This window comes from Cavia porcellus, unplaced genomic scaffold, assembly GCF_034190915.1.
Source record: "Cavia porcellus strain 051 isolate PalLab524CR breed Dunkin Hartley unplaced genomic scaffold, mCavPor4.1 scaffold_5, whole genome shotgun sequence".
Taxonomy (NCBI): Eukaryota; Metazoa; Chordata; class Mammalia; order Rodentia; family Caviidae; genus Cavia; species Cavia porcellus.
The window spans coordinates 68,691,128-68,714,358 of NW_026947488.1; the positions used below are offsets into that span (position 1 = coordinate 68,691,128).

Consider the following 23,231-nt stretch of genomic DNA (forward strand, 5'->3'; position numbering starts at 1 on the left):
GTCAACTGACTTATGAGTGAAAGGAAGTATAAATTTAACTATGCTGACAACTTTTTAAAAACATACTGTGTCTGCAACCTTCTGGGCCAAATGGCCTGCTCACCCTTCCAATTCTATATTATAAACACATAATATGCTCAAGCAATGGTAAATAAGTTAATAATGAGATACAATGATTGATTTCTCAGATTGAAACCACACTTGTGATTTTTCCCTCCAAGTCAAACTCTTCTTCAGAATTCTTATTTCCCATTTCCGCCTCAATCCCTTTCTGTGAACAAGAGCAGAAAAGCAGAATGCATTGTTCTCCATCTTTTTCCTCATGACACATTAGTTGAAAGCCTACAGAGCCTTCCTTCTTCATTTTCTTCCACCACACCCTTCTTTATTTGGCTTAATATCCTACTCATGACATCTTAAATATCCCTTTACTTTTGATAAAATTGCACTCTCTGTTGACTAGAAACAGGGTGAGCATATTCAACCTGACTTTCAGGAGCTTCTATAATCAAGATCTGCTTTCCTTTCCAGCCCTGTGTTTCATCGGTCTGTCAACTTTTGACAAATTGGAAATATTATCTTTCCTAGCATACTCTTTATGCCTTTTTTCTTTCTTTATTATGTTTTTTCCCATCTCAAATGCCTTCCCACTCTTGTCTAGACACCACATACACTACCAGCCACCAGACACAATCAGTACTCTTTGAAATCTACACTAAAAAGAGTCATTCCAGTCCCTTTTTGAGCATCTGTGCTTCTTGCCCCCTCTCTCTGTACTTGCCTTTTCGTGCTATTTACTCATACAGCATGATTTTCTAATAATTTACTAATGCACTCCTTGAGACCATGAAATTCAAATCAATAGGATTCACACAGTTTATTCCTGCTGAAAGAATAAATAATGTAAAGCATTAGTAATGGCAGATTTTTCAGCAGGGCATGGTGGCTCATGCCTGTAATACCAGCACTTGAGAGACTGAGGCAGGAGGATCATTGTGAGTTCGAGACCAGCCTGGGCTACAAAGTGAGTTCAAGATCAGCCTGAACTGCATAGAGAGACCCTGTCTCCAAAAAACCACAACAAAATAAGCAATGGCAGATTTTTTTAAACATTGAACTTCCTATTGACATGAAAGTCAGAAATTCCTAATAGATATTGTAGTATTACTAAATATTAATTAGGAAGCTAATGTTATAAAATCACTGTGTAATAAAATTTTGGCCCCAAAAGATTAAAACTAATTTTAGATGCACCAAACAATTTGGCAAATGGTGTTGGAAACATTGACTGGATATATATATATATATATATATATATATATATATATATATATACCTATACATATATAGTTGAGATATATATACACACAGCAACATGGGTTAGTTTTGTCCTGTCAGAGGTTGTTTTTAGCTCATCATATACTAATAATATAGAATACTCTTTTCAATACTTATTTCCTGTCAAAAATTTCTATCTGTGTGGAGAATGAACAAAACAAACTTTCCTGAACTTCTGTATATTTACATATGGCCTCAAAGTAAAATACATTGCTGCCTATATAAATTGTGATTGTTCTTATATTTCCAGTTTTATTCTTTCTTTTTAGAAAAAAATATGAAATCATCAAGCCAGGTTCTATTTCCAACCACATCAATGCTTAACTATCTCAGAAACATACATGCTTTTACAAAATCTTCCAAGTGGCAATTACGCAGCACAGGAATTCTTTTAAATCTCTCCAAATTCTGAAGTCAAGAATTTCATCCAGGCCTCTACACTGCATTCTTTTATTAAGGGTAAGTTCGTTTCTTAAAACTATAATTTCTAGAAACAAAGACCAAATGCTCCCTTTTTTGCATACCATGAAAGAAAAGGATGCAGTGAAGGCCCAGTGGACCCTTATCATTCCTTACACTCAAATAATTTTTTTTCTCTAGCACTTTTATCCTGGAACCCTGTGCCACTACCTCTTTGGACCTCTTCTTGAACTGTGACCAGCCTCCCCTCTTTCCAGATCTTGTTATCAACATCTGCCTGGTACTGTGGAATTCCCACAAACCTTCTCCTTCCCTGTGAATGGAACCTGTTAGAGAGCCTGTCCAGCAGAGTGAGGCACAAAAAGCCATTTAGGACTCAGGATCAAGGATTGTAAGTACCAGTCTGCCCACTAGTTGAGTGAGTCTGAACCCATCTGGCTATCTCTGGGCAGTAATTTACTAACTACATATGTGCAAATAAAAGAGAATAACTTAGATTTCTTTAAGCATTAGCATCTAAGGCGCTATAATTCTACAAATTTAACGATGATAATTTTAGCATACTGCAGTTTTTTAGCTATAATGCTTTGCTGAGGTCTCAAACTTATTTCAATGCTCATTAATTCATTTGCCAACTATTTATTTAGTAGTGTTAAGCATGAGACAGCATGTTATGTTTTGGCTCTACATTGGTCAACAGAGGCATGTTCCTTAAGTTTTGAGATTTACCAATTTAAGAATAGTAATTTTTTTAAAAAGCAAGAAAATAAATATAACATTTCCCCTGTTCTAAGTACTATGAAACATAGAGGGAAGGAATGAGAGAGAGGGAGACAAGGTGAGAGAGGAAATGAGATGGAGAGACAGAGACAGAAAGAGACATTGAGAGGGTGCAGTGGCATGTCCACTCTGAAGCAATGGGGTTTCAAGCCTAGGTTTCTAGAGATGGGAAGGAGCCTGATGTTTGAAGATAGGAGCAAGCTTGTTTTATGAAAAGAATGATATGTGTAGAAATACAGACGCATGATAGTTTTTGGTGTGTTGAAGGAACAAAATAAAAGAGACCAAAGGATCTATAAAAGTGGAGATGGAAGAAGAATAAAGTGGCATCTCTTTCCTTATCATGTTCACCTGAATGCAACGTAGGAAACCAGTGGTTTCCAAACTTGTCTGCCCATTAGTAATCTTCTAAGATTCCCAAAACTCAGGCTCCTCCAATCAAGTCACAAACTCATGAAGTGAAACACTGATGTAATTTTTTTCAAACTTCCAATTACTCCATAGTGTGTATAGACTTAATATCACTGACGCACCAATTTTAATACTTAAATGCCTGTTTTATATATCTTTAAAATGATACAGTCCCACTGAAAGAGGTCAGGTCTCCTTGTTTTTTACTTAGGTGACCTCTAGAAGTAGATCGAGTCACTTTTATCACTTCTTACTCTCAAATCTTTTTTTTTTTTTTTTTCTCTATCACTTTTATGCTGGAACCCTGTATTTTTCCAGCCAGGAAGGATTCTTGAAATCCTTAGAATTTTGATGCTTTTTTGCACAGTTTCCATAAATCAAGAAAGGTCTTTTGACCCAGTGTCTGCCCTTCAAGAGCCCCCTTCCCTTTTTTTTTTTAACCTGACTAACCACACAGGCAGTATCACGCTTCAATTCATCTTGCCCTAATGACCTCTGAGCTGAATTCTGATCTAAGCTAATTTGTCCTTCCTTCCTGAGGAACTTGGTGGCCCCTCCACTCCCTGACACCCAATAGGCATAGTGCACTGCAGCCCAGAACTCCTGGACTCAGGTGATCCTCCCACCTCAGCCTCTGAGTGGCTAGGATTACAGGTGCAAGCCACCATGGCTGGCTGGGCTGAATTCAGACTGCTTACCTAAACCATATCCATCTTTCAAATCCCTGCTCAAGTGTTGCCTTCCCTAGGAACACTTGCAAACAAGCCTGTGTCTGTGACAATCTGTAACGTTTTACGGTCCTCATAATCCAAATGTTTCAATTTGTAACTTTACTATTTACAGGCATATATTGCACATTAGTTTTATGTCACCAAATGAATATTAAATAAATAAAACAGACACATTTTTTTAATCGCTTACACATATTAAGGGTTCAAACAGTGGCAGGAGCAATGATAGCATTAGTGTTGATAGTGAAAGTGGCAGTGACTTTGGCAGTGGTAGTACGGTAGTAATAGTACAACCCAAGCTCCTTGTTGGGCAGGCACATTGTATCCATTGTCTTATTTAAACTAAAACAGTCCTACAAAACAGATTTTAGTCTCTCTACTTTACAACTAAGAAAGCTGATCTTGTAGAAGTTGAGAGTGAGTAAGGGAGGTTCACTGAGGGCACTAAATTACAGTGAGATAAAAGTAAAGGTTCTGCTGTGCTACTGTACAATCGGGTGTATAGAAAACAATTATGTAGTTAGATTCTGACTATTCTCACCATAAAGAAATGATAAAAGAGAAAATTGATATGTTTAAAATGATATAAACATTATACAAGGTATACATGTGTAAAAACATACAACGGTCCATTAACATGCAAATTTGTGTGCTTTTTTATGTATCGGTTAAAATAAATTAAAAAATAGTGGCACAGGAAGTTAAAGGAATTTAGGGGGATTACATTACTGTGCAATGCACATTACTTCCTTATAAGACTTACAATAAGTGAATGTAGATTAATCAGTTGACTGATATAAATCATTGCCTGTTACAGAGGATTCCCAAAAGAAAGTCCAGGGACTGTCCACTTTTTTTTGCCAACCTGTGACCACCATTACTGGACCATAAACAACATATATGAGGTAAGACATGCTCCATCTATTTATAAATAAAATCCTTCTCTTTTTTTCCACTTAAAGGCATCTACTATAACAAACATGCCAGTAGGTGCCTCTTTCTCCATCCACAAGGAGAGAATGATTTCTCTGAGTTTTGGGTCACCAAATCTCAGCCTGCAATGTTGGAAGCAGAAAATACTGATTATCACTCAAAGAATTACAAGATTTAGAAGTTTATCTAGAAAATTATAGAGCCATTTTATGTGTAGAATTAATAACTGAAGTCAAGAGTGACTCAGAATCTTAAATATTTTCTCTTTTCTTGCCTTAGTTTTTCAAAAGCAAACACTTGATTTTGGCTGCTGATAAAGTAATCAATATATGAAATACACAATATCAAAATTTCTGATTGGACTTGCATTGGCTATCCTGATAGAGAACAAAATTGCTACATCAACAGAAATAATTATCAGCATCTTTGTAAGATTAACTTGCTTGGAAAAATAGTACTGTGTAGAAATATAAATAAAAGTGAGTAAAAGAGTGAGGAAAGAAACAATTTATGGCAAGGCACCAATCAAAGTTAAGATTAAAGAGTATATTTAAATCCCTATGTTATTACCGGGTCATTTTAAATTTAACATCTTATCAAGAAGTATCTATCTGTTACCCATATACAAAAAAAGAATCATATGGAAAAATAATCCAAAACTTAACTCCTAGAAGTTACTCCTATTTATTTCAGAAATGTATTACTTAACTTATTTTTTGTGTATTTGAATTCATTTTTCTAGGTAATTCTGATTTTGGTTAGTATTATAACAAAGTCTCTCAAAATGGAAAATTACTAAACAGTTTGCAATGGCTGTCCATTGTGTCAACTTGAGAAGTTTAGAAGGTTAACTAAGCCTCCCTCAGTTGTAAACATCTTGAGCCTGTGCAAGAGGAGGGCAGGCAGATTTTATTGACTGCTACCTCCACCCTGCTGGCAATACAAGAGAGGAAAAGAGGCTTGATCTACCCAGTTTTGCTCTTTGTGCTTTTACTGTTTCTTGCCACCTTGTAATGTTACCCCTGTGCCATATACCACCCTGACTTGGAGCCAGCTGATTATGGACTGAAACCCCCACAAACTGTAAGCTAAACAAATATTTTCTTGCTTAATTTTGGGTGCTGGGTATTTTATTTCTCTCATTTAGCAATGAGAGAAAAGTTCTAAGAAAAGTTTAATTAAAAAATAAGTCTGTAAGATATAAAAGTGGTAAAATTCAATCCATCACTGAATCTCTCATCTTGAGTCCTGAAGGTGAAGGAAAGTTTTCCTTCTTATAACAGAAGTTGTTCACAAATTTGTAATAAAACTGTTTTTCATTGTTGGGAATTGAATCTAGAGCTTCAAAGTACTGAAGAATATTCTACCACTGAACTACAACATTAAATTTAAATCATTTTTAAAAGACAAATTATCCACAGGTTTGCCTTCTTTTTTTTTTTAATCCTAAAATTCCCTAAATAAATTTACAGAGCCAAGAGGTCTTGAGATTGACTGTATGTCAATATATTTACACACAGCCAAGAGGGCAACATTTTGTGTTGGTACATGAAAGCCAGTCTTCCCAGATCAAGTTTACAAAGGAATTTTTTGTGTATTCTTCTCTATTTTATTTTTGGCTTAAGGGAGATTTGAATCAAATAACCAGCTGGCAATGTATACAAAGACACTTAAAACAGACATGTGAAAGTTTGTATCAAGTATGAAAAAAGACAGAGTTGCTAAAGTTTTTGTTACCTCTTTAAAAGCTTAAAAAGTTCTAGCTTGCAAAATAATTATATTAAAAATCTGTCCTAATTTCTGGGAATATTGACAACTGAGCTTATTACTATATAGTAAGATGACAATTCAATGTATATCTACTAGTTGACAAAATAATCATAACATTACAGCATTGAAAAGGACATATATTTGTATAGATGCTTTTCTTATGAGAAGATCATACACGATGAAATTGTTATATGAAAAAAATGTATGAGCACACAGGATCCTTACCTTTTCAAGTAAGGCATTGCCTTGGTGAGGATTGACGTTATGCTGGCTTATTTCTCTCTTATATTTATATTCATAAACTTGGTCAGTAATATTAACCAGAAGAGTTGATGGACTGAAGTTCAGTTTTCCACAGTCATAGACAGTTCCACTTTCAATATCAGTTGGTGCTGTGGCATATCGTAAAATTAATCCCATTATGAGACCTAAAGTAAAGAATAAATAATTTCAGTATAGGAAGGCAACATAAAATGTCCACTTTTACATACTTTTAAATGTATGACTTGGAAATTTTAGAACTGCTAAGGCAAAGAGTTGGGTCATTTGCTCATGGATACCAGCTCAGTGGAATGTATCATTAATACTGTATACCACTGCTTCAATAGTCAGCATGTATTTTCTACCTATAAGACCATAAATTCTATATAGAAAAGATACCTGTACAACCCATCCAAGAATGTCAAGAAAATCTTTCTATGATAGAAACAAGCTACTCTAACCAATCAGGGGATGGAATATTTACGCTCTGCAGCTCTGCACATATCTAAATTAGTTCCTCCAGGTTAAAAGGAAGCATTTATAGTCCCTGTCTATGGTAAGAGGTTAAGCAGGTGTCTTGTTTCTCTCTCTCTCTCTCTCTCTCTCTCTCTCTCTCTCTCTCTCTCTCTCTCTCTCTCTCTCTCTCTCTGTGTTGTGTGTGTCTCCAGGACCAAGGCAGTATTTTATCCATTTTTACTATCAGGCATTTTGGCACCATAAAGGAATTTAATTCAAGGACACAGTCAGCATACAGATGGTAGGACCGAGACACTCACAGACTTCAACTCCTACATGATGATATCTTTGAGCCACTGAACCTACCAACCATATTCACAGCTACACTAGTTGTAGTTTTAGATTTTTTGATATGCAACATAATACGTTCTCTAATTTTTCACAAAAATTTGAGTCACCTTTCTGCTTACAGTCAAACGCATTCTAATGATACAACAGTCCTTTTCATGGTGAGTTGAATCCAAGTGATAATCTTTGATTTTTAAATGGATAAACTTGTTAGGTTGTGATGGGTTCCGCCCCTGTGAAGCGCTGCCAGGCTCCTTCCCAACGTGGCACTGCACAGTGCCTGCCTTCAACACTGACTTCTGCGTTCTCCTTCCAAGCCCAAAATCAAACTTCTCACTTTTCAAGCACACCAACACTCTCCCAATCAGCTGTCAATACATCATTCTGCCCGCCCCTTCAAACTCCACCCCCTGTCAAACTGAATAAAAGCTCGCGGCCTCTTTGTCTGCCCTGACGGAATCTTGCACTCTACCTCAGCCCTCCCATGCCTACGATAAAGGCCTTTTTCTTTTTTCTTTTCTTTACCCTTGATTTTCGACTGCATCAAGGAAAAACCTATCAAGTTGCTCATTGTAATCTGATAATTGTGAGCCTTTTAAAGAGGGATTTACTAAAAAACAGAATTTTTAGAGGCCTTAATAGGTCTCAGTTTAAAATTAAGGTCAATGTACGCATTTTGTGATTTAAAAAATCCACAGTTCATTCTTTAAAACATTAAATTTTAAAGTTTTATGTTTCTCATGAATCTAATATGATCTATGAATCACTATGACCTAATAAGCTTCCATTATTTAATAAGACGTTTGTTAGGTTCATGTCTTCTGCCAGAATTTTATAGATTTAAAATATACAGTGCCTCTAGGCATGGTGGTTCTTGCCTGTAATCCCAGCACTCAGGAGGCTGTGGTATGAGGATTGTTGAGAGTTTGAGGCCATCCTGGACTACAAGGTAAGCTTAAGGCCAGCCTGAACTGCATAGCAAACTGTCTCAAAAAAAAAAAAAATCTCATTCCTGATTGGGTTAAAAATCAAAACAGCATTCCTGATTCTACAGGAGTTCAAGTTTATATACTTGAACAGATTTGCAAACAATAATACTGCATAACACATGTTCCGACAGCTAGGAAACACTGTGTTATGGAGAGGAAACACTCTGAGGCCCTTTGAATTATGCAAAACTTCAGATGATTCTTAAAGTTCACATGACATTTGCCTACTTAAACTGAATGAGAGAAGAACCTGGAATGCCAGCTGCACACGTGAGTGGCAGTATGTAATAACAAACAGCTGTAAGTCCACCAGGACCTCACTCTCTCCATGTGTGGGACTCTTGTTGGGAAGTGACTGCTAAGCCTAGTCTTTGTTTTCTGCTTGTCTTGCATTTGGCCAGTTATCAAAAACAGAATACAAGCAAATGTGACACGTGACTCCCTCTGGGCTACAGCACTGAAGTAGGTAATGATATTGTTACCACTCTTTTCTCTCTTCTATTTTGTATTAATTGGATGAAAACAAATCAAATCTTAAATCTTAAAGTAGACAAATCATAAAGTAGACAGAGTCTCTAAGTTTAAATAGCCTGAGTCCCTGAGATAACAGGTGGAGGAAAGCTGTCTATGAATCATGGATACTTACACTGGGCTACTGCATGAAAAATTAATTTCTAATGTATAGTCATTGATATTGATGTGTTGGTGTTTCTATGTTAGTAATCATTAATGGTAGTCTAATGCAGTGTATATACTGAGAGACTTCAGACATCTGGTGTATACTTGTAGTGTAAAAATAAAATAAATGGAGAGAGAAAAGAGAAATGCTAGACTGTGTAGGCTATAGGTAAGGAATTAAGGCCAGGTCACAAATAAATGTCTCTGCTATGTTGTTTTGATTTTTAACCCAAAGGTAATATAGAACTATTGAAAGATTTTAGGCAAGAGAGTAAAACAATCAAGATTTTCACATAAAAATGGTCACTTTGGCAACAATATGAAGAACTAGAGTGACAGGTAAGAATGAAAACAGATTTCCTTCAAGAATACTTTATCTTACTCATTCTTATTTCAGTATTTGGCCCATTCTTCCATAATAGTGAATGTGTTATATCCTGGGTTTTTTTTTTGTTTGTTTTTGTTTTTGTTTTTTGTTTTGTTTTGGTACCAGGGATCAAACTTGTGACCTCACACTTGCCAGGCAGGCACTTACACTGCTGAGCTAAACCCCTAGCCCTATCCTAACTTTTGTAGGCAAGAAAAAAATAAGTGACAGACCTGTAGCTTTCCCTGAATATGTAACTTTCCATTGAGCAATAGGAACCTCCAGGAACCCTGTTGAATGAAATGAATTAGGAAAGAGTAGGAAGATGCATCATTGGTATTCCAAGTGTTTTGGGGTGCTTGTGTAAGAATACCACTTTTTAAACATTTACGTCCTAAAAATTATTCAGCAAGCACTATGAATGATACTGTTACCACTCTTTCTTACTCAAGAGAGATACAAGGAGAAGTCAAAGGTAGTATTAGCATGGGGTCTGAATGGAAAAACAAATCCATATTAATGACACTTAAAATTTCCAGTCAGTATGCTGGACCTAGTGGTGCATGCCTAGAAGCCCAGCTAGAAGCCCAGGATCATCATGAGTTCGAGACCAGCCTTGGCTACACAGTGAGTTAAAGGCCAGCCTGTAAGACATAGCAAGACTCTGTCTCAAAAAACCAAACACAAATAAATAGATAAATAAACAAACAAAACTTCCAGTTGGTGAGTCATTTATTTTTACAACATGAAGTATCCATTGTTATTTTTCAACTGGGAAAACCAAATCTTTGTCATAATATTTAGTGCCTTAATGTGATTAAATTCACCAAGGCCACAAAACTTAGTTCTCTCTGGCCCTCTGCACTATCTCTGGTCCCAATCTTCAAAAAGCAGACAGAAGTAAATGGATGAGCTGCATGCATCCAAAAGTGGCCAGATACATTAGTCCTAAAGTGCACCTCTCAGATAAATCTCTCATGATAAGTGCAGTTGATCAGTGGTCTCAGCTCATGTGCTCTGGAGTTCATCACCACCGTCCCTCCATTCTCAGGCAATGACTAAACATTGTAGGGCTAATAAGGCAGGGAGATAGAGACTCCTCTGAAGGACAACCATGACCCACGGTCATGTCATAACCTTTCTTAGAATTGCTATAGCCTAAAGAACTCCTGCTCAGCCTTTCTTTCTTCTCCCTGTCCGTAAGGACGGACAGCTATTCCAGAATCCTCAGGGTCCCTCCGCAATACCTCTCAAATAATTTCACTCCACTAAATCAATTTAATGATCTTTTTCAGCATCCAGTGTTAGAAGCTCAACTTAACACAAAAGCTAAAAAGCATTGGCCCTTATTTTCCCCCAAATCCAAAGCAATGAGAACAATCAATGTCTTGGCAGATTGTGAAGGTCAGTGGGAAAAACCTCAGCCTCTTTGTACACTGGTTGTTACATCCAGATGCTCATTTGTGTACCTTTGCCACAGGAGCAAAGACTGGAAAATTGTTACTTGTCAAAGGCCAGGCATTTGCCCACAGTGCTTCCTAATGCTTTTTATAGCCAAATTCAGTGTTTGGCCATAAGTTGACACAAATATAGGATGCCAAACTGATGCACAGTAGCACAACACTATATGATAATGGAAGATTCGGGGGATTCTAATGAGAAGGGGGTGTTTTTATACACACTCAAGGTTACAAGACAAAGAAAGAATCAGGCATTTTTGTACAGAAGGAAAAAAAGAGACTGGCTGTTGTGGTCTATCAGCACAAAACCACTATTCTCATTGCTAAACCATGAAAACAGAGTCATACTTTCCAAGAGAGAGAAGACCAAAGCTGCTTCCACAAAGCAATACCCATGCAGTACATATATGCATAGCCCCGACCCCAGGTTGTGTCCACACACATAGCATGCACCCTCTTGCCCATTACTGGCATTGTCTTCTCCAGGAAGAATCTCTATTTCAGCTATATCTCTTGCTTCTTCAATGCTGGGAACTGGATACTTAGGGTAGCACACTTAGGGCTGCTCTCTGTGGAACAGTGATCTCCCTCCAACAGCATATGAGCCCTTTGTGGAGACTGAGCAAAGAACTTCATCTCTAAAGCACTCACTGTCCTAACTTCTTCTGAGGTCCCACCTGGGGAATCTGTGCCCTGTTAGAATCGGTGCCCACCAAGCACCTTCATGTTTGAGGTCTTAAAGTACCTAGAGCTTGAACTATACACTTTAAGAGCCAGTTTTATCAAATCTTATGTTGTTTATGGTGCTCCACAGACTCTAGGTTTGTTTCTTTGAACATACAGTGAGACTGTTCAGTGCAGAGACTGTACTATTTTTGACTCCTTTTCATATAGAAAAGATATTTAAGATTGAATTACAACTGAACTTTCTTCAAGTTTATATACTCTCCTGGAGTCAGGAAGAAAGGATCCTTTATGTAATCTTTCAGGTAACAACCTTTTTAAGTGTTGCATGTAAGGAACAGCACAACAAATACTGTGACGCTCCTGTCCTTGCAGAGCTCTGGCAGAGCTCTCAATGTAACTGCCATTCAACAGATACCGGACACATAATTGTCACTGCGATGTTGGTGAGGATAGGAAGAAGGGGGAGGGGAGGCAGAAACAGCTTCAGGAACACACATACTCAGGAACACTTACAAGTATGAATTTTGCTTTTGTGGACCACCTCTCAATTCTTTATCTACATTGGAAACAAATGAAACTCCACTTTCTCTATTATTGTGCTCTTTCTGCTTTTATGCCCCAGACATGAAAGGTATTGCTCTGGTGCTTGTCAGAGTTACAAAAGAAAAGAATAAAATTAGTCTTCTCCTTAAAATATTTGTTTTAGCTACTTCCCTCATTGCTGTAACACAATATCAGATACCCACAAATTAAAGGAGGGAAGGTTTATTTGGGCTTATAGTTTATAGAGATTGCAGCCTACTTCAGCTGGCTCCCTGTAGATGTGCTACAAGGTGGCATACAGAGGGGTGTGGCAAAGGAGAAACGGCTCATGGCATAGCAGACAGGAACCAAAGAGATCAAGGGAGCAAAGAGAGATGTATCTTTCTAGGTTGTGCTTTCACTGAGCTGCCTCCTTTGACAGAGCTTCACTCCCACAACATCACATTTAACACTAAACTCATCAGTGGACTGATCCAGTTACCTCCCAAAAGCTCCACCTCTGAAATTAAGAGGCTTTGGGTAAGCATCTAAATATAGATCACAACAATATCAGAATATCTTAATTTACTGGCTCCTTTCCTCATATCCAAACTTTAATCCTACCTTCCAATAATAGAGTACAAGTGTCTTATTATAATAATGAGCCAAAGTTTCACAATCAACTTCCCTTTTATCATTTGTTTGTTTGTGACAGGGGCTTATTATACAACCCCGGGTAGCTTCAAACGAGATCCTCTTGCCTCACCTTCCCAAATGCTGGCTTTAGAAGCATATACCATCATGCTTGGCTCCTTCCTTGCATCATATTGATAAATCATTCTTACAGAATGCTGAAACTTTTTAAAGGAGATGTAAAGCAGAACAAAACCTTAATTAAACTATATTTCAGAATGGTCTTTTAGAACAAAACAATGAAAATCTCTTTGGTTCTACTTAACACTATGTGTCCATGCACTGTCACATACAGTGACATGCCTGCTATGGCAAAGCATCAGCTTGATCCTTTCCAATTCTGTTTCTATAGGAGTGCTGCTTCCCTGCAGGTATACAAGGCAACATACCCATCTATTCATATGTGTCTAGTTAGATCATTACAGAAGTATGCATTATAACATGGTATCAGAAGAATTTCAGGGCCAGAAACAAATTAGTTAGTTCATGAAGACTGTGGAAGAACTGAATTCTGCAGTTCTTTCATTCTCAGTGTAAGGAGCACTGATAAAGAATAATCTTGATTAACAGGGCATTAAAATTATAATAATTATATTTCTACCTGGTAGTTGTATCAGATGCTAACTGATTGTCAATCAGCATCATCCTCTTTTCAGCCTAAAGCCCAATCTTTCTACCCATCACTCATATATGTCTGGTTAAGTTAATCTGTCAGCTCTAAGGATGTTCTTATCCTCCTTTCTGGTAATTGGCTCTAGGATGAGTTCTGTGACCTTGTTTCAGTCAACAAAAAGTGAAAGAAATTCAGCCAGGGCTTCTTACAAAAGTCTTGACAAGAACTGTGAATATAGTTCAGTGGAAGCCTTTTTGTGGACACGTGCAAGACCCCAGGCTCCATCTTTAGTTCTGAAAAAGAAGTTTTGACACTCTAAGAAAGGGACCCAGCCAGGCGTGGTGGCTCACGCCTGTAATCCCAGCACTTGGGAGGCTGAGGTGGGAGGATCCTTGCGAGTTCAAGACCATCTGAGCTACAAAGTGAGCTCAAGGCCAGCCTGAACTGCATAGCGAGACCCCATCTCAAAAAAGACCAAAAAAAAAAAAAAAAAAGAAAGAAAGAAAGAAAGAAAGAAAGGGACCCAGAGAAGGGAGGATGCTTTCTTCATTCTCAGAATGCTCCTGGGCCACTCCAGGGACTGCCAGCCTGACATGGAAGTCAGCAGAGAGAAAAACAGAGTAGAGCAAAAGAAAAGACCTGAGTCTTAATGATAAAGAGGCTGCCAAAGCCACCCGACTTGAAGACTATGCATTTTTGGACTTCCAGTTATGGGAGATAATAAATGTTCTTATGACTTAAATTTGTTTCAGATAGAGTTTCTGTTACTTGTGGCTGAATGCATCTTAATTGATATTAAAACTTTTTAAAGGAAAAAACCCAAATAATTGTACAAATTTCCAAGGAACGCTGAAGGAAAGATCAACTAATCCCACCTTCCAAATGTTGGTAAAATCTTTTACAAAGGAGGTTCTTATGGATGGGCAAGAGTGCATTGGACAGAGAAAAAGACAACCTTTTAGGAAGAAGTATATAGAAATCAAAAACCTTAGTACTGATGAGGAACATCAGACTGCTTGGGATAGTGGCCAACAGCAGTCAAATGAAGGGCCTGGGCACAGCAGAGAAATGGAGACAGCTTGGTTGTCAAGAAAATCTAAAAGAAGAACTGAATTAACTTAGTCATAGGACCATTTGTTGTTTTGGAGCAAATGCATCAGCATTTGGAAATAACTGTTTAAGGAGAAAAAAAAGAATTAAGGTAGAGTGAAAACACAGAGGGAAGTTAACATTATATTAAACTTTATACTTACATGATAAAGAATTTAGAATATCTGAGTAGAATTTCGAAGTGCAAAGTATTAAACAGAAGTCAAGAAAGAATGTTCTTTACTATCACTAAATTTTTTTACAGTGAGAAGCCAGGCGTGATGGCACACACCTGTAATCCCAGCACACTGAAGGCTGAGTTAGGAGGATTGTTGTGATTTCAAGATCAGCCTGGGCTACAAAGTGAGCTCAAGGCCAGCCTGAACTGCATAGTGAGGCCCTGTCTCAAAAAGACAAAAATAAATAAATTAAAATAAAATAAAAAAGTAAAAAAGACTTTTTACAGTGATAAACTCTAACCCTTAAATACAGCAAGTGTGTGATGGTATTATTTAAATCATTATATTCCAAACTTATGACCTAATAATTCAGATGTAAAAATAAAGAAAGAATAGGGCTAATAACAATTCAAGAAAGGCAAACTACTGGGCAATGTTTAACTGTACATAATATTTACAAATATCAGATTTTAACTACATTTTCAAACTTTTAAGAATTGATTTGACACCTATCCCCAATCCATCCCATTTTGTTATAGTCTTTATTAGAACACTGACTTTAAAGAATGATGGTGTGAGCTTGAATTTCAAATTTCTAAATGCTTTTCCTGATATTTTCTTTTTTAGTGGCTTAATTTCACCCTGCCATGAGTCAGGGATGAAAATGAAAGTAAAAATATATAATGCTTTGTGGTTATTTAGGGTCTTTGTTCTTTTTTTGCCTTCCCACCAACCTGCTAAATTCAGAGAACTAAAGAAAAGTGTGGGTGTTGCTAAAAGGAACATAGTTTATGGGTTGTGCTAGCTCACTATCCACTTAGCTCTGAGGAAGAAAAAAAATTTCATCATAACTCCAGCACAAGTCTGTGACACTTGCCAGGAAGAGTCTCTCATCATCCAAAGTGGAAAGTGGCCCATGAAACGATTTCCCTGATGCCTTCTTCAAAGTTTCTGTCCTCTTGTAGAATAGAGTCGTATAAGAAATGACAGAAGTCTAAACCATCAGAATTTCTGCATAGTATCATATTTTATGTTCACAATCTATTCTTGATATACACCAGATATCACATGAACATACTGTACATACAAACATACACATTTATACAACATCTTCCATTGGACTCTGGGACTTCTAAGATAGTATAGATAACTTTTCTCTAGAAACTATCTCAGCCACCCATTTATTCATAGCTAATGTACTTTCTTGCCATCATTTTAAAAAGTTGATAGGAGAAATACAAAACAGAGATCTCCAGCCATATACATGTTGACTAAACACATGTTTAGTCACACAACAGTCTCCAGTGGTGGTGATTATTAGAAAGTATTGGAGACTGGGAAAGGGGCACATTCTATGAAGGTGAGATGGTCTCCCAGACCCTCTCATAGGAGGGTAATAAGGTGAGAAAGAAAAAAAAAAGGAGAGAAAATAGAATTGAAATTAGGACTTACATATTCATTTTTTTATAGTGAGCTAGCTCTCAAACTTTAGTGTAGTAGAACCACCTGGAATAAATTCCCTGTGATGAATGTGCTCATTATATATACCTAAAAGGTACCAATAAATTTACTTAATTAAAAAACACCTTTGTTAAAGACACAGATTTCTGGTCCAGAGTTTCTGTTTAAGTGTTAAGGTCTATGTGTTTGCTTTTCTAAGAAGTATTCAAGTAATTTGATGCTGCTAGTCTACAAACAACACTGGAAGGGAATATTGTCTTCTAACACTATGCTTGATTCTTGTCAATGAAGTTGTCACCTTGGAATTCCATCATAATCCACACTGAGTTGAGCTCATGCTGAAGTTTCAAAGTTTTGAGAGCCCAGACACAGAATTTGTGATTTTTACCTTGAGTCTTCTCCAAAAATTAAATTTAGTTAAAACTGACAGTGTTGCATAAACCATGGGAATACACGATCCCTTTCACAGGTACTATTTACGGTACTTTCCATATCCATTCTGACAAGTACAGGCATTTAAAACCTGAAAGACCTGAACTTGCCATACTGCTTTCCCTGATGCTGGGGCAGGCGTTTCCAAGTCAGCCTCATCACTGTCTCTGGGATAATGCAATTCCAGCTACTTGGCATGGGTGTGATTTCTCAAGATGGTTCCCACTGCTTTTTCCCTGTTGGACTGTTTGCTGTGGATAGTAAAACATTTTGGAGGCTTCAGGTTAAAAGATAGACTCAATTACCTCTACTCCCAACCATTTCCCACCCCCAACTTCATGAGCAGACTTTGATGAGACATCAACTAGAACAAAAATTTGAGATTGCTAATTTTCAAAATAGTTTTTCTTGCCAAAGATTTGTGCAGTCTTAGCTGAATTATATATCTTCTCTAAGTTTCTATAATTGTAAGTTTCTGTTTTTCCATTCCTTTAAACTTCCTAAGGAATAGACATTTATTACATAACAATAACTATTACAGAGCTAACTGTGTGAAATAGGTGAAAGAACATGCATTTTCTAGTTCTCAGTTTGAAGCACAGCTCAACTGATTACCCGCAGGTCACCTACTTCTCTGAGTTGGCTTCCTTATGTGTAACAAGAAAATGTAAACATGCTAACACTACACTTCTCTTACCTACACATGTGCACACACACACACACACACACACACACACACACACACACACACACAGAGGCTTGTGATACCAGATTGTCATATGGAATTAAACTACGTAAGGGTTAAGAACTATCTTACTGTTAGTGGACGTGTGACCTTAGACAAGCTATTTAATTTTCTGGTGACTGAGTCTCCCTATCTAAAAATGGCTATTGCAAAAAGTAAATTAATTATTATTTGCAAAATACTTACAATAGCATAGCAAACATTCCAAGTGCTATTTCTGTTAGTTGATATATTATTGTTATATATCAATTTTTGACATGTAGATCTTATTCTACACATATATACATCATTAACCATATAACTTTAATTTGACTTAAACTCTAGACAGTGTCTATGTAAATAAATGGAATCATAAATCTACTTTTGTGGTGTGCACGCTCAATATTGTTTAGACTTGGAGACAGGAATCTTAGGCGTATCATTGTAGTTTTGGCAAAGGTTCCTCAGTAGCTTCTTTGAAACTCAGAAGCACAGCAAAATGCACAGGTTATTTATAATTTGGAATATGGACTGAAATCAACTTTTAAAAATCTACAGAAAGAAAAGCATCTAGGAAGCATCTTGCAGCATGTAAAGTTTTGTCCAGGTCACTGAAGTTTCTAAAAATTTCCCCAAAAGAATGAAAGAGTTTAATGCATTGGGCTTCTAAATCTAACTATTTTTCCTGAAGTGTTTTTCAAATTAAAGAAGAACCATCCTAGTTTCCATGAGAAAGTTATCCACAGCACTACATATGCAGCCCTCTCCAACGTTCTGATGCTCTAATTTGTCCTCAACTTCCTGACAGAAATTCAACAAGATTTCCTGAACACGCTTATAAATCAGAGCAGAGAAGGAAGAAACAAGAGTGATAAAATAATGATCACTGAAATTCTATCTAGAACAAAAGACTAGATCTCCCTATCTGCTATTACATTTTGGGAAGAAAGCTCCTGGAGTAGCTGAAAGATGCTGGATGATTGCAATCAGGCTTGGTCTGAGTTTTAAAGGACTTTTGGAGTTGGGTAGGAGCTCAGTGATACGTGTTCATTTTTTCTCGTTTCACAGATGAGGAAGCTAGCAGAAATTAAATCACTTGCCCAGAGGAATACATTTAGTCACTGAGAAAGAAAAAAAAATTAGGATTAACAAATGAAATCTCAAGAGAGAATCAGTGGCTTCTTCACACATAATACCATGTTTGAATGAGGAAAGCACCTCAGAAGGACTCTTGCAGGCAAGGGGAGGGGAGTGACATGGAAATAAGCTTGTCTTATGGGCTTGGCAGGCAGAGTGCCAGCTCCAGACTGGAGAATAAAATTGGATCAGTAGGGTGGAGACACACTATGTCCAACAATCCACTTTTATCTTGAAGGGGCCTCTAAGGAGGGCTAGGATGAAATTAATGTCTCCTGAAGATTTTTAGAAAAGATAGTTTTAAATCCTTGATGGTATACTATGCAATTATAATTTTCTTTAAACCTTGAAAAACTTGCTGTTGAATAAATTAAGTTGGTCCTATTGAACTTTAGCTAAGGGTGCACTCAAAAGGATCAGAAAACACTTTATTGTAACATACATTAGTGAATTCAAAATGTAAATTTTGTAGTTGAAATTTCCTTTGTACTCACTAAACACTAAGTACAATTTTCACATGAATTTAGTGACCATTTCTAATATAGGAAGACCATGAAATCAAAGGTAGAATTCTACGGTTTAAATTGCTCATATCCCCGCCTTCAAATGCATGACATTTTAAGTGTCCTATAAAGCGTGCTAGCCCCCAGTGGTATATAATGGAATACTAATGCTATCAGGGAGCAAGGAGCAATTTTTCTTTTATGAGCGCAAAGCAGTGATACAAGGCCCTAAATGAACAGTGCTAAGTGCACCAGCTGCTGTCGATCAATATTTTGACCATTAATACTCATTCAGGCTTTTAGTCCAGTTTAAATGCATATTACCATGGCTTATTTTTAAACCATTTATGGATTCTAATCCTTCAATTTTGAATTAATGAGAACTGTAGAATGTAGTGAAAGGCAATTATCCATTAGTATGCTTGGTGAAAATATTGTTTTAATGCTGCTACTATTTTTTAAAAGTATACTATGACCCTTAATAATGAGAGAAAAGCTACTTTTCAGGTACTTGTAGTACCAGATTTATTTCCATTCAACACAAAGGCAAGCTGATCAACACAATGATTCTTTTCGCTGGCCTCTACAGTCCTTTTGAGAAGATGTTTCATTACAAATCTATAGGAGAGAGATGACAGTCTAGTCACAAAGATTCGTCTTCTTAAAAAAAAAAAAAACAACAAAAAAAAAAAAACGTAAAAGTTTAAATTATAACCATAGGTTTGTTTCTTTCTTTCTCACTGTTTGTCACTATGTTCCCTGGACAGCTTTTGCAAAAACCATGAATTCCATACTCAGATGCAAAAGGGAACTGATACAGCTTTACCCTGAATTTTTTTTCTAGTCCTGGGGATTGCACCTAACACCTTTAGGCAGTCACTCTACCACTAAACCACATTCCCAACCTACCCTGAAACTGAGTGTTTCCAGACCTTTTAGAATAGACAATCTATCTCACCAAACCTGAAAGAGCAAACATTAGAGGATGCATCTCATCTCACAGATGCATCCTCTCTCCTGGAAGATCACTGAAAGAATGTAATTATTTTTAAATATCTCAGCATCTTTTAGTAAAGCTATACATATGGGTGAATCGTAGCTCAGCAGTTAATAACATGACCTTCACTTGTGTTAATCTTTGTACCTTTGTCTGCAAAATGAGTGTGTTGGATTTTCTAAGGTGTCTCCCTATTTATAAATTCAAGTTCATTTACAGGTACTGACATTTATTCCACTTGGCATCTTTTTTCCCTTTATAAGTAAAAGTGTTTATTAAGTTCCTCTATTTCAAACTATTTTATTGCACTTTTAAAGTCCCTAATAAACATCACAGATATAACATTTAGTTCATCCTCAGACCAAAAAGAAAAATGAGACCTCAGTAATGCCATCAACATGGACTATTTTCAGAGACTGTCTTACAGGGTAAATATGAATATAATTAACACATTCAAATGACTGAAGTTACATGGACTCTGTCCTGGGTGCCTAATCTGTTTTAGGAAGTTAACTTCACTTCTTTAGGATTCAGTATTTTCCTCTGTAAAATAAAGCTGCTAGGAAAGTTCCCCTTAAATTCCAATAATTATTGTTCTATTATAACAAAAACATTAAAATGTATCTCCTTTTTATTTATATAGTTCACGATAACTCAGATATGCAAAATTCTATATATATGCATACATGCATTCATAATTTTTATAATCCTTTTACATTGCACTGTTCATTGCTTTCAATGATTTTCTCATTTAAAAAAATTATGAAAGAAGAAGTCATACAATACACTTCAGGCTTATAAATTTTAAGTCTAAACTGCCTTAAGAATAGTAACTTTAAAAAGTGTTATCTCAACAGTAGTGGATAATGCACTAATATTTTATAATTTCAACCACAATTTTAAAATATTTTATGTAGTTTTTGATGATGAATGGTAATCTGGAATTTTTCAGGTTCAAGAGTAAAATTTACTTTATGTGTTGGGAATACAATCCTTGAATTTAATTCAATCAAAATGTGATTAATTTTACAAAACTATATTCCCATAATAGCTGAAATTGTTAAAAGAGTCATAATTCAAGCAAATGTAGGGTAATGAAGAATCTTACCCTTCAACAAGTTCGATAATTTTAAAACTGTATTGTTATTAAAGTATATATGGCCCTTTAACATGATGACAAGGATTACACTGTATCTGGCTTCCCCAATTACATCTTTTATTGTTGTCAATTATTTGTTAGCCATCTCAAGAGAGTCTCCATTGATGACGAAGAAAGGCAAATGACTTTCTTCGTAGTCAATGACTTCGTCTCTGATAGCACCCCTTCTTTTCTGCTTGGTTATTTCTCTTCTATTGTATTCTCTATGTTCCCCTTCCATAACAGTTTTATTATGTTAAGAACCTCAATACAAAGGAATTTAACTTTGTTCTCTGAATGGATCAGCACATGGGCTCCCTAAAAAGATATTACATTGCATTATTTGGAGCCTCTATCTCATAGTTCAAGTCCCTCATAGTGTGATCTAATTAAGTCATAGGGTTTCTTATGTTCTCAAATCATGACTGTATATTATTGACATCAGTATATGACATGGTTCGCACATAAAATGTACATTCATCTTGATGCCTAGACTGCAGGCATATCCAAGGGCTTCAAGACTTCCAAAATGAAGGAAGCCCCAAAAGTTTGCTCTTTGCTATGAATTATAGCATTGGCTTGCCTTTTTCCATTGTATCCAAAGTTTCTGTGCATTAATAGTCAGGAACAAGAGTGGAGATACAAACTATTTTATTTATTTATGTTATTTATGAATAACATCAGTTTGAAACTACTGTCGTATTTTACTTTAAAAGATGATAATACAGAGTGGATAATATTTATAATATTTTATTAAACCTTCTGAAATGGATGATATGGTAAATTGCACAGAAAACAATACCTCAGGAGTTTTAAGCTTAAAACATACTATTTTCACACTTTGTCTTTAGAGAGAAAGAGAGAGAGAAATAATATTAATAATAATAATTATAAATTAAAACATCTGAAGTCAGGCTAAGAAATGAAAAGTGCAGCACAGGAAACTCTTGCTTACATATAACACTTTCTTATTTTAAGAAAATAAAACATTTATTTAATATAAATGATTTGGAAAGTTATTCCCACGGAAGGGGTGGAATTTGTTTCTGCAAGTTTTCTTCATGAAATTAGTCGATATAAAAAGATAATTTTAAGAGAAATCATTTTTGGAACTTTATATTGCTCATCAGAGCTGCCTGTGCAGAAAAAGGCTGATCTGTGTCAGCAAAGCCATCACTTCCCAATATCTTTATAAAAACAAACAGCTCCGCTGGCTGGCTGGACTCCCCACATAACAATGAACTCACTGCTGTCAACAGACTTGTATTATGTGCCGCCTGACAACATGACTATGACATTCGCTCTTGTGACAAGGCAAATTTGGGCAGCTCCTCTGGAAAGAGATTAGCATTCATTACCCTGCAGCACCTTTCATCAAGCTAATGACATTTCAATCAGCACATTTTCTCCAGTTTCGGTACTTTGCCATCTGAGCACAGGTCTCTAATTACACCCAAGCAACAAGTTTCACATCAGTCCCATAATTTATGCACTCACCATACACCATCGCTCCTCCAGTTTCATGCAAAAAACGAAATCGATGATTTTTAAATAACCAGATTGTCAGAATAGTAAGGATGAGCAAAAAATTAAAGACAAGCAGCTCCACCGCTCCTTGATGTTGAAAGTGATACTCATCCTTCTCTGACATAAACCTTTGCTGCCTCTCCATTCTCTAGTCTTCTTGGACCCCTTAGATAAAATTCTGGATAAAAGCTGTTTTATCAAGATTTACCCAAGACAGAATAAACACGGCCACTTTACTTGCTACTTCACAAGCATTCTATCCTGGCTTAGCGTTCAGCCGGCTTCTAGTTACAACTTCCTGTTTCTCTCTTAAAGCAGCCTTGTCTCTTTTTGAACTCCAGAGCGTGGTTTTGTCATCATCAGTTCTTAGCATCTTTAAATGATTCATCCCTGAAAATATTTTCAATACTGGCAAATCTACAGGCAATAATTCTGAGATCTTGAGTCATGATGTTAACTATTTCAAGTTTTCTTAAGGTGCATGACTAGTAAATGGTAGATTAGTATTTTAAAAGTTTACTTTGCATTAGTAATATTTTCTGGGCTCAAAAAGGCAATTTCTAACTCAATCTTAGCCATTCTCTACT

General features: G+C 36.4%; 1 protein-coding gene across 4 annotated transcripts in view; it reads right to left on the reverse strand.

The window, feature by feature from the left end:
* The window catches only part of Slc9a9 (solute carrier family 9 member A9), a 691,893-nt gene that overhangs the window by 535,909 nt on the left and 132,753 nt on the right, over window positions 1-23,231 (reverse strand). For 3 of the 4 annotated variants that reach the window (XM_013159812.3, XM_063249139.1, XM_063249140.1), the window contains exon 2: window positions 6,609-6,811. In XM_013159812.3, the coding sequence (XP_013015266.1) occupies window positions 6,609-6,803 (195 nt within the window). In that variant the 5' untranslated portion in view covers window positions 6,804-6,811. Of the gene's footprint in view, window positions 1-6,608; window positions 6,812-22,614; window positions 22,939-23,231 lie in introns of those variants that run through there. The other variant, XM_003476761.5, reaches the window with a different exon arrangement.